The 17540-nt window shown below is 37.2% G+C and overlaps 1 protein-coding gene across 1 annotated transcript; it reads left to right on the top strand.

Annotated features, from left to right (window-relative positions):
* Window positions 1-3920: 3920 nt before the first annotated feature.
* MTPN (myotrophin) lies at window positions 3921-17251 on the top strand. The gene is made up of 4 exons (XM_014059505.2): window positions 3921-4311; window positions 11248-11361; window positions 11799-11882; window positions 14632-17251. The coding sequence occupies exons 1-4, from the start codon at window positions 4240-4242 to the stop codon at window positions 14716-14718; spliced, it is 357 nt and encodes a 118-aa protein (XP_013914980.1). The 5' UTR covers window positions 3921-4239; the 3' UTR covers window positions 14719-17251.
* The last annotated feature ends 289 nt before the right edge of the window (window positions 17252-17540 follow it).

The following is a 17540-nucleotide window of genomic DNA, read 5'->3' as shown; positions in this document are numbered from 1 at the left end:
TGATATGATATATGCTGCCCAGATTTCCTTAAGATAGGCAAACAACCAATGAACTAAAATTTGAAAACTTGTGTAAGCAGGCATGTCACTGTTGAAAAATAAAAATGTTTATGTAACAATAAATTCTATGTATATTTTTAAATAGGTGCATATAAAAACATTGAGGCTGCAAGCCTAAAGACACATACCATTCCATTTAAATAGTATCATAAGACTGAAATTCTAAACACAGTTACCTATATGACATTAGTAAGATTTGCATAATTATAGAAAAACTTTTTTAAAAGTTTACTCTAGGTTTACTCAAAATTAACATTTTATGTCATGAATTTAAGCACAAAATCTAGTGACAGGCCTGAATAAAGTCAATGGGCATCCTTCTAATTTTAGTGGTTATTACTAAGTAAGTCTACAGATACAACTAGATCAGATTAATATTTTTGTTTGTAGGTTTCAATTAATTCAAACTTGTTATATCAGAAGCTGGGGGGGGGAGAGAATTTTATAAAGAATATATTGATCACTTGCCTCCATTTTCCAGCCTGTTAAGGATAGAATCTATATACACCTATCAAGAGGGCAAAGAATGTCAACATCAATGGATAAAACTTTCATAGAAACCTGTACAAGTCCTTCCCTTGGAAAGAAGAAAGGAATGATGTGGTTTTATTCAGAAATGGGTCCTTATGATTTCAGTGGAATTAAAACTGGATAAAACATTTTCAATGTCCAATAAAGATTGAAATCAAAAATTACTGAAGATTCGAAGACCCTCCGAAATCAATGGAATCCATTTGTTAAGGTGTGCATCTAAGGTTTGCTAGAGTCCTTTTCTTTTCTTCTTTTTTTATTTTTGTTATAAATTTTAACACAATATACTTACTATACAATGATACTGTAAGTTGGGGTCCCCAACCCCCAGTCCTTGAACCAGCACCGGTCTGCAGCATGTCAGCAACCAGACCACACAAACAAAGAAAGCCCCATCCACGAGATGCAGGCAGCACATGAAACCACACACCCTCCGGTCCGCGGAAAAAACTGTCTCCATGGAACCGGTCCCTGGTGCCCAAAATTTTGGGGGTCAATGCTGTAATTTATTTATTTAGTGTTAATGGTAGTTTCTTTAGAGAACTTAGACTGCAGGCAGTCTTTAGAATCATTGATTTAGTGAGTGTAAAATCCGATTTGAGATCATTTTAACAAACTGCATCACTGTTTGGTTTGGTGGCAGCAGTGCCTCAGATAGAAGGTCCATACAGAGAGGGGTAAGGACAGCCGAGAAGATTATACGAAGCTCGCATCCCATTATTCAGGATACTGCTTATAAGCGCTATGTGCTTAAAGCTCAAAGTATTGTCAGGGACGCCGCACATCCACTTCATGGTCTGTTTTTGTTCCTCCCCTCTGGGAGGAGGTTTCGAAATATTTCTAACAGGACTTTCAGATTCTGTAACAGCTTTGTTCTCTATGCCATCCGTCTGCTAAACTTGCAAGATTTGTTTCTCTTGCCAGGTGCAGGTATACATTCAAACGAGACTCTGTGCCATATATGTGGGTACATGCATATTTAGGTGGCGCAGTGGTTAAATGCAGCACTGCAGGCTACTTCAGCTGACTGCAGTTCTGCAGTTCGGCTGTTCAAATCTCACCGGCTCAGGGTTGACTCAGCCTTCCATCCTTCCGAGGTGGGTAAAATGAGGACCCGGATTGTTGTTGGGGGCAATATGCTGACTCTATAAACCGCTTAGAGAGGGCTGAAAGCCCTATGAAGCGGTATATAAGTCTAACTGCTATTGCTATTGCTATTATTGTCATGTTTATGTTTATATTAGAGGTGGAGACCCTTTGAGAGCTGTATGCAATGTAATTTCATTTTAATGTACGCCAATCAGTGTATATTCAAAGTGACAATAAAATTATTTTAAGTCTAAATCTAAGAACTGGTCCTTACACAACCATCACAGCATTCCAATAGTTATGTAATCAGAATTTGGATGCTTGGCAATCAGAATGCATTTACACTGGTTGCAGTATCCTAGGCTCACATGATCACAGTCAGTGGTGGGTTGCAGGCGGCGCACCCCGGTACGGGCGTACCGGAGCCAGCCCGGAGCACTGGATACCGTTCTGTTGCTCCGGAGGGCCCACACGCCCACCCTCCTTACCAGTGTTTAAAGGCTTCTGCACTTCCGCGCAGGCGCATGGTACATACAGCGCCTGCGCAACGCTCCTCAGAGCAGCTGGAGCGCCACAGTGTCACAGAGGCGCTAATGAGCATGCCGTCTGGCCTGTTCCAACCGGTTGGAATGGGATTTGCAACCCACCACTAATCACAGTTTACAATTTTTCCAGCCATCTTCCAACCAACAAAGTCAATGGAAGAAGCCAATTTTGCTTAATGACCATCTTATTTTCTTAATAACTGATTCACTTAACCATGACCAAAAAAAAAAAGGTCTAAAATTGGGTGTGACTCACTTAACCACCTTCCTTAATAGCAGAAATTCTGGTCCTAATTCTGATAAGTCAAAAAACTACTTGTATTGGAAATAAAGCCTAGCGAAAGAAATATTCTAACTATATTACAGTTCAGGATATATTACAAGCATGAGATTGACTTTTTTATCCAGAATTTGGATGAATATAACTTTAGAAGAAGAAAAAATCTGCTGCATATTGCATCAATGTATTTGTTATATGACAAAGGTTTTAGTCTTGAGCTGATAACATAAAGTCTCTGCTATATTGGAAGTGTTTTTTTAATGTTAATAAAAACTAGATAAGCAATGCAAATCTTGAAAAAAGACTACTGGGCTTCTCATTTCTCCCTTTTTATACATGCACCTCTGTGACTATCTGGAGACAGAGACTTCAGAGGATAATTAGAACTGCAGAAAAAAGTGTTACTACCAACCTGCCTTCCACTGAAGACCTGTACACTGCACGAGTCAAAAAGGGGGCTGTCCAAATATTTACAGACCCCTTACATCCTGGACATAAATTGTTTCAACTCCTACCCTCAAAATGACGCTATAGGGCACTGCATACCAGAACAACTAGACACAAGAACAGTTCCCCCCCCCCCCCGAACACCACCACTCTGCTAAACAAATAATTCCTTCACCACTGTCAAACTATTCACTAAGGATGCATTACTATTACTATTAGTCTTCTCATCGTTCCTATCACCCATCTCCTCCCACTTATGACTGTAACTTTGTTGCTTGTATCCTTACAATTCATATTGATATTGTTTCCTGGCTGCTTATTTGTACCCTATGACTATCATTAATTGTTGTACCTTGTGATTCTTGACGAATGTATCTTGTCTTTTTATGTACACTTAGAGCATCTGCACCAAAGACAAATTCCTTGTGTGTCCAATCACACTTGGCCAATAAAGAATCCAATCCTATCCTATCTGCCAATTTGCACCGTAAACGTCAATAAACTTTTAAGATACGTGGACTTCAATTCCCAGTTCCTCATGCTAGCTGGGGAATTCTGGGAGTTGGAAGAACACAGATCCTAACAATGCTGAAATTGAAAAACATAGTTGTAGACGTTTAGGCCCACTTAGAATCCAGGCTGTAAGCCACCATATTAGCCCACTACGTGATGTAAGGTTTTGCCATACTCCTTATCAACTCAACATCCCATTCTCCGTCCCATAGACGAACTGGATCTTCTACGCATGCCCAACTACGTTTCCTAAGCAACCGCTTCTTTCAACTTCTTCAAAGCCTACAGGGGCCTAAAGGAGCAGACGCTCTAGTTCCGGTTTCTCCCTCGGCCGCTCCGCCCCGCGCAGGCTACGGAAGCCGTTGGCAGCCAAGCAGTGAACGAGGAACGACTTTTCGGCGCACGCGCGCTTGCCTAAGCCTAGCCTCACCAAGAGAGGTGTGGGTGAAAAGGAAAAAAAAAGCGAATGGTGAGGGGAAGCGGAAGCGGTGTGTGGCGAGACCAAGCGGTTTAATTACACCCGCCCCTCCACCTTTTTTTTTCCTTCATGTTGGTCGCATTTCCCTTTTTCCGGCCTCCTCGCGCCCAGAGTGCCTGTTATTGGGAGGCGTAACCGTCGCTCGCGCGCGCCCCCCCCTCCCACGAGAAACAGCGGCCTAACCGTCGATTCCGCCGCCGCCGCCCTTTTCCGCTGCAGCCTCGCCTCGCCCCTTCGCCCGAGCAGTATACCGTGGCCTTTGGCGCCCAGTCCCGGTCAGGGCGGCCGCCGCTATCATGTCCGACAAGGAGTTCATGTGGGCCCTCAAAAACGGCGACCTGGACGAGGTGAAAGACTACGTAGCCAAGGTAAGTGGGGGGAGAAGCCGGGCTAGGAAGGCCCGAGGCTGGAGATATTGTCCCCTTTGAGGCGCGGGGGGGAGGGTATGGGGTCTATCTCTCTCTCTCTCTCTCTCTCTCTCTCTTTCTCACACACACAAACATTCCGGGCGGTTTTCCCTTCATAGAAGGCCAAGGTGGGAGACTCGGGCCTGTCTGAAGGCGCCTTCTTCGCGGGCGAGGCCTCCTTAGTAGCCCACCGCTTTTCTCGCCCCCCGAGGGGGGGGTCTTGGGTGACGTCACTGGGGGGCGCTGGATCTTGGCAGTGATTTCACTTGGAGGCAGCTCATAAGGCGGCTTTGAAAGATGGTCGCGAGGCTCCAGGGAAAACGGTCGGTCCACGCCCACCTTTCCTTCCTTCCTTCGGCTCCGTTGAGGTGTGTCAGCTGTCATTCACACGCTCGCCCAGCAATTAATCGGGGTCTTCAAAGGCTGGTTCTGTTGGTTGGTCTCGTAGTGCCTGGGGCAGGAGTATTAGCGCATCCTTATTCTCTCTCTTTAATTGAGGCTGCAGCCACACCCTTGTTCTACATTATAATTCGTTTACAGGCATGCCTGTCTCCTGATTTGCTTTTGAATCATGTACTAACCCCCCCCCCCCCGCAAAAAAACAACAACATCAAACCCCTCTAAAAGTAGCAAGGCTGAAAAAGACAGGCTCTGAGGTGCAACTTCCTGTTAAGTTTGTTCCTTTAATGCATTGAAGGTAATGAAATAGAAATGGGAAGAAGAGAAGGGATTAAAATAACTTTAGTAAGTTTACATCAGGGGTGTCAAACTCATGGGGGGCTGCTTAGATCTGATCTGCAGGGCCACCCTGGAAACAGCCCATTTTCTCTGGCAGAGCTCTTGGGCCACTACAGGTACCCATGATACGAGTGTTGTACAGCTGGCCACCCCCACCTCCTGAGGTCAAACGCAACACTGATGCAGTCCTTAATAAAATCGAGTTTGACACCCCTGGTTTAGATGGGTAGTTAAAGAGCGCTTAAATTGATCCCCTTTAACAAGAGTTGGTAATGCATTTGCTATGTGATAGAACATCATTTTCTTTTCTGTTTCTCTTACAATCTCCATTGAACCCCAAATGGTTAGTGGAAGAGAAGGAGTAGAATGGAATGTACTGTCCAACAGAAGGACAAAAGACAACATGTTAGAAGGATTCCACTATTGTGTTGCTTTTCTGTTTATGATGACCAAACCAATCTGCACAGATTTTAATTGCTATCTACTACTGAGAATAATGTAGCTAGCTGAGTCAGAAAACACTTTTCTAATTAAAAAAGATAGTTGAAAGAGTATTTTCCACCTGTGGCTTCAAACAGGTGGAAAATACTTAAAGTAGCCTTAAGTAGCCTTGGATTATTTCCTAACTCCAAGTGTTTATCAGTGAAATTGCATTGTTAAGTCCTTCTAACTATTAACTCATGAGAGAAACTAGGTTTTTTTTTAAAGCACTTTGAACTTCAGAATTGCAGTTTATTGAAAGGTTATCTACCTTTCAAGATTGACGCTGGAGAAAGCAAGGCTTTGTGTTTTAAGTGGATGGAAGACAGTAATGTTTCATCAAAGTGAGGATCAAACATTCTCTACTCTCTATACAAATTACCCTGATTTTGTAGAATGGGATAGAGAAGAGCTTACCTTGGGTAGAAAAAATAGAATGGGAAATCCTTGCCTTTCCTAGGCATAATTTCTCCAATTTAAGATTATTTTTCATATTGCAAATTTGAGAATTACTTGGGAGCAAAAATAGCATATGAAAATAGGATTATTTTTGTCTTTTATAGTTTTCTTTAAATATAAATTTTGCTCTGCATGTGATTGGAGTATTTCTCCAATCCATTTTTCAAGAAGATGGAAAAAATACATACTACTTCATGATGTGAGAAAATATCCTGGTGCAATAGGTATAGTATTGAAATGAGTAGTGCAGTTTTATATTTATTTATTTATCAGTCAATCAAATTTATTGGCTGCCATATTACTACAGAGTGGTATTTATAACCTAAAATATAATTTGAGTGATGTCCATGCATTTTCTACTATGTAATTATAATCCTATTGCAATACCACATTCCAATGCAGAAGTGTTCTCATTGTTAATGGGTCAATCTGGAATTAGGAGTTACATGCAGCATTAAAAAGATACTATACTCTACTTTTCCCCAAAATTACCTAAAGAAATGGAGATGATAGTTCCATTTCTATATAGAATTCTAATTCCTTATGTTAAGATGGACGTTATAAAACATAATGGTAAAATAGTGAGCATACTTGTCTAAAACACTACATTTTAAAATTACGTGATTAGATAATTAACCAGTTTACAAGGAACTGGTTTCCTAATATAATTCTCTATACCTACTGTAGGTCTCTGCTAGTTCTAGACCTTAAATAGAATGTAAAGAAATTGATCTGAAGAGAATTACAGTGATAGTCACCATCATACTTCAATTACTTGTGGTTTTTTAATGGAATATGAGCAGCATGAGAATGAGAAGTTAGAATTAGGATTTGAGGGCATTTTTCAAAGACTTGATATCCTGTCATACAGAAGAGGATAAAAATTAGTTCTTTGCTCCGTGAGCAGACAAGGCCTAGATCTATAGGGTTTGCAAAACAATAAATTTGGGTTGAATGTTAGGAGAAATTCAATGCTGTAAGACAGTAAGCAACAGAATCAATTAGTTAGATGAATGGGCTGTCTTTTGCTGAAGGTATTTAAATAGTCTTTGAAGATGGACAGTCTTTAGTGTACTTTAGCATAGAATTATTTGCTCAGAGGAATATGAACTAGAGGGTGTATCTTCATAATATAACTATCATAAATTTATGTGAGTTCTGTAGAAATATTTCTCTGGCAGAATAGTACATATCTTCATATATTTTATTCGTTTCTTAAAAACTGTCTTGCTTTTCAGAGATTTATTGTTTCCTAAAGTGGCTCTTATCAGTTCCTTAAAAAGCATGGTAAACAAGGAAATAAGAGTAAGGAAAAGAGAAAAATCCTTCAATGCCATGTGTGAATTGTTATTTATTTATTGCATATCAATATTCCTTTGTGTACAAATGACTTAGCGACTTAGATTGAATATAGCAAAATGATAATTTAAACAACTATGCATAATACCAATGTAAATGGCAATTAATAAAAGAAAGTGAAATAATGAAAAAAATTAAAATGGCAAGATCACAAATATATTCTCCAGAATAATTATGTTTGTAATAGCTTTCTAGAAAATCCCATAGGGAAGGTCCGGAGGGAAATTATTCCATGGCTGGAATAATTCCATTATTCCATCTAATCATGACTCTCCTTACACTCTGGAAGTGTGGAATCATAAGTGGCTGTTCACAGAAGATACGACAGGTTGGGCTGATGTAATTGAGTAAAGGATATCCATGAAGGATTGTATAGGTTAATGCAAGAACTTTAAATTATACTCACAAACTTATCAGTGACCACTGCAGAGCCCATAGAATTGATGTTATATGTTTCCAGCAATATTCTTCAAAGGCAGCCCTATTCAAAGTGAATTGCAGTAATTCAATTGGGTGGTAATGGGACATGAATCATTGTAGCTAGGTCTGCCTGCATCAGATAATAGCTATCCTAACTTAACAACTGTTTAGGACTATTTGAAGTTACAACTGTGCTGAAAAAAATTATAAGTCCTCATACTTAACAGTTGCAGCATCCCAGTGGTCACGTGATTGAGATTTAGGTACTTTGCAATTGGCAGGTGTTTATGTCATGTAACCCCATTTGTGTGTTTCAGTACCAGCTTCTGATAAACAGTCAGTAGAGAAGCTGGTCACAAGTCACAATCACATGATGTCTTGCTTAATAACTAGCAGAAGTGAAGTTGTTATTCTGTCTCAGTCACCTGTTGTCCACTTAGCAATCTTGTTGCTTAGCGACAGTTGCTGGTCCCAATTGTTATGTGAGGACTACCTGTAGGGGAGTAATTGATCACCAGTTGAATCTGGGCAAAGGTGCCATAGCTTTTATCGGCTGTTTTCTCCAGCTGGAGTTGTTTGTCCTAGACAAACCTGCTCTTTCAAAAAGCATGCCTGCTCTTTTAGTACTGCAATTGATAGAAAATCCTGCGGTATAAATAGTAACTACATCTTATTAGGGTTTAGTTTCATTTGTATCAGACACTTATAGATTCCAAACATTAAAACTGGACATTGACATCATCTCCCTTATAGTCTGAACTGTTGTTATAAACATGGGTGTTATCAGCATATTGATAACCTCAAATTATGTTACCTCACCCAAATGGATTTGAAATTAAAAGTCCAAGCTGAAGAGGAATCATAGTTTTATGTTATTTTGGTACTGTTTACTAGTCTCAGTGAGATCCATTGTGATACATTATGTTAGAATAGGCCCTCTGAAGTTTTACTTAGCAGCATTGACTCTTAATATGTAGCTTTGCTGATCTCTTACATTAGTACCTGCTGTTCTTTCCAGTAGTTTTCTCCAAGCCTCTGACTCCTCCAAATACTCTCTGTGAGAGCAGTGCTTTGTGCAATTATATACTATAAAATATAGTATATACTGCAAAGATCACTCAGCTGACCATTCCACTTCTACATTTTTGTCTTTTAAAACCTTAGAATTTTGTATTTTTGTCAAGTAAAATGATTACTGTTGCAGTATATATGCAGTCCCATCCTTGCCAGTTTAAAAGCCCTTTTAAATCATGTTTTATTACCAAAATAATTTAAGATAAATTAATGTATTCATTCAATTTCTTGCTTCTGAAACATTTTTTTCTTACCATGTACCATGTTACTGTGTGAAAAGAAGGGTTAATATTGATTTTAAAAGAGCCTTTAAATGGATTGAATGAGAGAGAAGATGCATTATTGTATTGCTTTTTAGGATAGGTAGGTGTCATCACACTAAAAACTATGCATATAGGAGCCTCTAGGGATGAAGGCATTTGTACTGATGAATATTTTTAGTAGTTTGATTGAATTCGGTTTTCAGAAAATAATTTACTTGAACAATAGGGAAAATGCAAAAGGCAGACTCAAAAGCAAAGATATCTGGCTTTGTTTAATAATCACAAGGAAAAGTAATAAGCATTTTAAATTATAAACTTACTGTCACACAATTAAATAATTTATCAGTCCATTTATTCATTGTATTTTTAATGGACTGATCCCAGAGTGCATTGAATGGATTAAGACAAACATTTAATTCCCTATTACAGTTTGAGATGGCAAATGAACAGAAGAATTTAAATGATTATACTTTATCGAGGGTATTATTTGGGATATGAAGCACAATATCTACATTATCTGTAATTCTTTGAATTCCTATAAAAAGTATGTTTATCAGTTCTAGAACTTTGAGTCAAAAAAAGTAATCAGCATTATTGCTTCAATGAGTTTTAGTTCTGTCCTCTGTTAATGAAGGAGCACACTGAAAAGTATATCGTAAGGAATTGCTATGTTCCTGGAAAGTGGACATTGCTTAACATCAAGGAGATCATATTACCTGGAAATACTAAAATATTTAGATATATAAATTATTTGGTTGTTAAGCATTTATATTAAAAGCTGTGCCTACACAACTGTACAATTTTGAGTGGACACACTACAAGAAGAAAGGAGCAAGTTTCTGACAAGGACTACTTATTTTTCAATAGTATGCCCCTAAATACTATTTGGTGAAACAACCAATTTCACGCTTTTGTGTGTTTCTCAGTAATGGCTAGATAACTAAAATTACCCAGATATAAGATGAAAGAGCCCTTCTGATGGCAACATGTAGCATGAAGCTGAGAACTACATCCATACTTCAGACGTTCTAATAATGATAAACCTTCAGGGTATGTTCAGGTTTTGACTAGAACTTTGCATTTGCTTGGAACTAAATAGCCTACTGAGAGCATTCCATGAGAATTTTAATTTAGTCTGCTGCAGTGGAACAAAATTTCAAATATTCCAACTATTGTGAGTTCTGATGGAGAAAAATTGAAATACTGTGTTTGTTCTACTGTAAGAAATAATGGCAATTCAAAACTATTCCCTAACGTATAAAGGAATATAAGGTTATATTGAATTATATCTAGATAAGTGCCTAGAGCAAACTTGGCCCTGCAGATTATTTTAAAATATATTTGAGTAGCACACATTGGAAATAACAGTTATGCTTTTTACAGCCTCAGCATCCATGAACTACCAGAAATCTCTGAGCCCAACAAATAATTTATTTTATTCATTTCACCACAGCATAATGTAATGAAAGCAAAAATGCTTTCATTGTTTGCCTTGAGGTTTCTTACTGTACATGTAATGGATATTGGACAATAACGTTTACATTTTTGGAAAATAGACAGTGAAGGAATCTATTTATGCCAAAGTGAAAAATTCTTCTTTCAATAGAGGTGGAGGCTGCAGATACAACCTGTCCCCCATTTTTTATGCTGCCGTTTCATCAGTCTCCAAGGTTAAGGCCAGTTCATAGTTTCACCAGGAAGGCCACACACTTAACAAACCACCTAGGGTATAGGACTTAGGAATGGAAACCTTTATGTCTTAACAACTTTCTGCCTACTCACCTAATAAGCCTATCCAGATTAGATGAGAAATTAAATTTCCCTGAAGGACATACACTATATTGCCAAAAAGTATTCGCTCACCCATCCACATAATCAGAATCAGTTGTGAGTGAATACTTTTGGCAATATAGTGTATATGGAGTCTCCCTAACAACTTGCTCAGACTGAAGAAGCTACTTAGATAAACTGTGAAATGTTTTGAATCAACAAGAAAAGTCTAGTTGCCATGACTGAACTTGTAGACTATTGACCTCCCTGTTATGACTGTTTGAAGTAAAAGATTTTACACAGGATGATTAACCTTTTTTTAAAATTTCTAAAGGGTGAAGATGTTAACCGAACATTGGAAGGTGGGAGAAAACCTCTTCACTATGCAGCAGATTGTGGACAGCTTGAGATTCTGGAGTTTCTTCTACTAAAGGGAGCTGATATTAATGTATGTTGAATAAAATCATTCAGGCAATATAATAGATAAATTTATCTATTAGATTAAGACAAATCACTGTTTTAAATGCATAAAATGGGATGCATACATTTTTCAATGCAACTTCCCTTGCCAAATTCCTATTTAATGGTAAATAATTTTGCCCAAGCCAGTCTTAAAACACATTGAAGACTTCTATAGGGATGGATAATATTTGTAGCAAAAGGAATTCTTGTTTGTCAGTCCTCTTCTAGCAATAACCTGATCCAAATTTTAAGTAACTTGTAGATAAAGATTTTTTTTTGTAGCAGTAAAGACCATTTCCCCTTGCTTGCTTCACATTCTCACAATTCACTTACATTTTAGTAAAATGTAACCTGCCAATAATGTGATATTTGCATGTATCAATTTGGGTTGCTTTTTTCAGCTTTATTTTTTTCTTTTTATAGGCTCCAGATAAGCACAGTATCACTCCACTTCTTTCAGCAGTTTATGAAGATCATATGTCCTGTGTGAAATTACTTCTGTCAAAGGTGAGAATGTGTGATAGTATCATTCTGACAATTGTACCAACTTAGTAAATTTCATTTTTCAAGATGTTTTTGTCAGAAGTTTTAAGGATGCCTAGTTTGGACTAGATACCAGAAAGAAATTCAGATAGATCAAAGAAGTTGGGTGAGAAAGGAAAGAAGAAAACATTTAATGAAGTGCAGAGCTTCTGAAACATTTGGTAATAACGATTTGATTTTTAGAATGACTTTCTATTGGTCATTGACTTGAGCTATTGTATGTATAACATAAAGTTTAGCATGGTTATGTTATTCTAAATTTATTTGGCTAATTTAGAAGGGTATAAGTGGACCTTATGCTATGAATGGTCATTCATGTTGATATTGTCAGCTAAAAAACCATAAGCAAATAGGAAAAATCCTATTTAAGTGTTGCACATTACATATAAGTGTTAGAAAATTTAGGATATTTTGGAAAATATTGTTTTAAAGGTTCTTAGCTCAAATATATTTTTATACAAAGAGAGACCAATGTAGCAACTTTACACTGTTTCAGTTTCAAGCATGAGTGCCATTTCTATAAAGTTCAAAGAAAAAAATGAGGCTCCTGAAAACTTCATATGGCAAGGTGGCATGATTTCAATTTCTGTTGTAATAAAAATCTATTTTGATTTCATAGTTAAATATTTAATTGTACAAATATTGAATTCAGTATACTGGGAAAAAACATATTAATTGCTTTCAACATGGCTTCCTTTTTCAAGCAGTTTAGAAGCAAACATTTAAGACAGATACTGTTTCTCACTCTGTTCTTTTTTGCTGGTTTATATTATTTCTGTCAGATACATACACAGAAAGAGAGAGACAGAATGACAAACTTTCTGAAATAAAATCTCATTTATCCCATTCTGAATTATGTAACTTATTTCAGACTGACAATTGTTAATACACCAGGTGAGAACTACTGATAGGCATTTGGGCTATGTTCACATATGCTGAACTGTAAACAATATATTTATAAGTACAATTTGGATCAGAATTTTAGTTGCTAAGTGATGCAGTTGCTAAGCAAGTCATTGCATGATCTAACCCAATTTCAGAAACATTTTACCATGGTTGTTAAGTGAACCAAATGGTCATTAAATGAATCAGTTGTTAAGCAAAGCAAGCTTCTCCAATTGACTTTGCTTTTTGGGAACCAGCTTGGAAAGTGCAAATTGCAATCATGATTGTAAAATTTTGCAACTATTGTAAAAGCGATCTGGTTGCCTAATGTCCAAATTGTGATCATGTGGCCTTGGGGTGGTGTGATTGTCATAATTTCAAGGATGTTAGTTTTTAAGTTATTTTTTTCTGACACCATTTTAACATCAAACAATCATTAAACAGTCATACATTGGTGGTCATTAAACAAATCTGGCTTCCTCCATTGTTGTTGCTTGTTGGAAGATACCTGAGAAGGTTACAAATAGCTGTAATCATTGTAAATACATGCCAGTGGCCAAGCATTTGAATTTTTATCACAAGACAACAGGGACACTAAAATGGTCATAAATACAAGGGCCAGTTGTAAGTCACTTTTTTCAGTGCCATCAAGTCTCTCTTTTCATTCACTTTTGAACTGTAAGTGGTTGTGAAGCAGGCTGTGGTATACCTTCTCAAGTCATCATTGGATTCATTGGTCCTTTGTGATGACTTGAGTATCCCTGTGCAGTCTCCAGCCTATCCTTTTTAGGCAAGTTGGTAGAGAGGGTGGTCTGGCCCAGCTCCAGAGCAGGAATGGATCTTTTGGGCCCTTTTCATTTGAATCTCAGGCCATGGTTTGCCACAAAGACATTGTTAGTGATTCTTGCTGATTTCTTGTGGAAGCAATGATGGGGCTGGTATGTCCATTTTAGTATTTCTTGCTCTTTCAGTGGCTTTTAATACTATTGGCACAGTATATTTTTAGAACAGCTTAAGTAGGATGAGCATGGGAGGAACCATTTTATAGTAATCATCTTCCTTCCAACACCGGCTCAAAGGCCATCAGGAATCTTCAGCTGGTCCAGCATGGGCAAATAGGGAGCTTCTGGGTACAATTGAAGGTGCTGATTGCTACCTTTAAAGCCTTTAATGATATAAAGCCTGGCTATCTGAGGGACCGCTTATCTCCAGTCGTCTCTGCCCTTCTAGTCTAGCAGAATTGGTATACTCTGCTAGTACATAAGTTAAACAATGTCATCTTGTGGGGCCCAGGAAGCATGCCAATGCTTTTACTACCCTCTGGAACAGTATTTCCCCAAAAAGATTATTATAGATTCACATCTATCTCTTCAGAAATCATTACAAACTTGCTTATTCTCCCAGGATTTGGGGACAGGGTGATTGTGGAATCCCCCCCCCATTGTTTTTAAATAAATGGTTCATAGCTGGTGTTTTGTTCTTCTCTCTAGAATCATCATGGAATTAGGCAGCCTGGCAATTTTTTAGATAAATATGCTGTTTACGTTGTGAAATCATCAGGAACTAGTATCTACATTAGTGAACAATATGATTGCTTTGTTTGGTAATTCATATTGAAAAATATATGAATAAATGCACTACTACAATAAAGACCCTATTGACGGTATGAAGTAATGACTTTTTTTTACCTTTGTTCAGCAGTATTTGGGTAAGTTCTGGAAACCAAAAGAGCTTTCAGGCTGATTGCACAGATCATCACTTGGAGAATCATGTATATAACAAAGAGTGACAGTTTTTCCTAAAGTGACAGTTTTTTTTTTTTTTACAGGGTGCTGATAAGACTGTGAAAGGGCCAGATGGACTAACTGCCTTTGAAGCCACTGACAATCAGGCAATCAAAACCCTTCTTCAGTGACGGATGGACTGAGATCTAATATGTCTCTTGTGGCCTCACACTGCTGCCTGTCTATCACTCTTTGTATTTTCCAGCTAAATATTGGAGAGGGAGGGGAAAAAAAACACAGTAAATCAGTCTAGTTAGGTACCTCTATCAAAAAGAGAACATGTTTGGAGAGTAGAAATACATATAATTGGTGTCTCTTTAGGACTTTTTACCCTGAACTATTTTCCCCATTTCTAGCAAAAGTATACTTATGCTGTGGAAGGGGAGAAGAATGTGGTCTGTAATGTAGCTTGTAAATGACTTGCTGAAAGTTTTTAAAATGGAAACTCTGTTCTTTATTTTCTAATATGTAAAAGCAATTAGCAGCCCAGCACTGTTGTAACAACACCTAATAAGCAAGGCAATGGGATAGTTTTTCTGTAGTTCTGTCCCTGTGCCTTAAATAGATTATGTAATGCTGAAGGGTTTTGCTGATAATGTCCCAGTATTTAATAATTTAATGCCATTATTAACAAGGAACAAATAACACAAGCAGGGCAAATCTCCAGCAGAGGTGCTGAAAGAATGATTAAAATCATGGGTTTTCTACCTTCTAAGATGCAAACCAATTACTTCTGGAATAGAGCTTTTGAAAAACTTATTAGAGTGCCCTAGAACATTGTAAAATACACTGGAACAAAGTGACTGTTCCAGAACTGTTGTGTTAGAAGATGGTAGCTTTGCCTTCATGGTTTAAATTCAAAATACCCTAATAAAATGACGCAAATTAACTTTGTTTTAAAGAAGGCAGGAGATTCTATTCTCTTAGCATCATCCTTGCTACATTAATCTGGTTAAAAGCCTGTATCTTTGAAAGGGGATTCGATTTATTATTAAACCATTGCATCAGACGATCAAAATTATATACAAATGATAAAATAGTCCTGAACTATGACAGGTTGCATCTACCGCCCAGTAACAGATTATGGTTTATACAAGTAATTTCACAAGTCTTCAATGTAGCGCTTTAAAAATATTCACAGGTAAGGATTTGTAGTATGCTAATATCTTGATTGCGATGCTAGGTCAAATAGCATTTAGATATTCTTATTGAAAAAAGTCAATACATTTTGTATCATAATATTAAAAACTTCCCACTAAGATTTTTATTGGCTTTGAACAAGGTGTGCTGTGCAATGTTGACTGTCATCTAGGAAGTTCTGGTGTCTAGCACGTTTCATATAATGAATGTAGCTTTTCAGTTTAAAGCATTTAACACTATTGTACCATCCTCTCATCAGAAAAAAAAAAGAAACTGGGGAAATGGACTTGTTAAGCAATGTTAATATTGCATCTTAAACTATATCTTTTTGTCCCTTATCACAGATATCACCTGTTATACTCAGATCAGTTATCCAGCATCTGTGGGGAATAAGCTTTATTCTCCAAAGATTGTTTTAAAAGTAGATCTATGTAATATATTTTTGTATTGGTGCAGAAATGTGATATAAAAATAATAAACTTTGCATGCACAGTCTACATAATCACATATTCACCTTTTTGTGCTATGGTAAACTGAAAGATACTAATCCAATAAATTGAATTTCAGATTAAGTTTAAAATTAAACATATTTTGTCCTAATCCACACGGACTAGTTGACATTTGCCCTGAAGGGATATGAAATAATATTCTATTTTAGTGAAGCATAAATTATGATTATTGTTTGTTCAAATTTTTCTTCTTTTTCTCCCTCTCCCTCTCATCAGATATATTGGAGCATTTGTGCCTCTTTCTGCCCACTTTTTTTCACACGACTCTTTTTGCTCATGTTTTCCTTGCACATCTACAGATAGATTCCAATGAATAGCTCTTAACACCTGTCTTATACTTATTTGTTCAGGGCTATTAAATATATATTTGCCCTTTCTCTGCTATTCATTTAAGAAATCAGTCTTACTTTAGATTTTTATTTTATTTTATTTGTACTAAGATGTGGTTTATATCCTAAAATTGTTACCAGTTTCTGATGATATTAGCTCTCGGTGAACACTGCTGAGGTATCCCATCCCAAATCCCATTTAAGGGAGTCATGGGCACTAGTTACCAATCTAGAAATCCAGTGCAGTATCAGTCTCCTTCGTTTCTGATTTCTGTTTAAGATGATTCGCCATTTTAAAACTTTCTGCTCCTCTTTGTTATAGGCATTGCTTTCATGACTTGGTTTTTGTTCTTCAGTACAATACTAAGTAGATGACTTGATGAATAGAAGAAGCTGGTAAGAATAGAATGTCCTAGTTGAGCAATTCCAATGTTGCATGCAGAATCTTCAACTGAACAGTCTTATATTTTATAAATGGGAAAACAATCATCTTTCTACCCCAGTGTGTGGGGGAAATAGTGCTTTGTGCATTTTGATATTTGACTTTTTTCCACAATGTAACCATTTTGACAACAGTTTGATTTATCATTATCATGGTTCATAGACATCAGATTGCTAAATGATACGGTGTTTGTGTTGCAGGAATGAATGGAATAAACTTGAATTGTGTTATAGAAAAATCTGGATATTTTTGTTAGCTCTCTTTCTTTTCTACATCCTTTTCTCTAGTTGTGCACGTTGTGATATAATGCTTTGTAACATTTTACAAAGCAGTTTACAAATCCTGCATGGAACTACAATTGTTCAGGTGTACTTGAATTGTTAAATTATTTCTGGTTCTCAAGTTTTTGGAAAGGTCATTTTTATTAAGAAACCTGTGGGATGGTGTTAAAATTGAGACTGTTTTAGCTTCTGAGGGTGATACCTAATCATCCTAAAAGAATAGATAAAAGAAGCAAAATATAAGCCGTTTCC

This window comes from Thamnophis sirtalis, unplaced genomic scaffold (genome assembly GCF_051295495.1).
Source record: "Thamnophis sirtalis isolate CommonGarterSnake01/CBP01778 unplaced genomic scaffold, rThaSir2_p1.2 scaffold_9, whole genome shotgun sequence".
In the NCBI taxonomy this organism is placed as follows: Eukaryota; Metazoa; Chordata; class Lepidosauria; order Squamata; family Natricidae; genus Thamnophis; species Thamnophis sirtalis.
The sequence above is the reverse complement of the archived record's forward strand: the minus strand, read 5'-3'. Positions and strand labels throughout refer to the sequence as shown.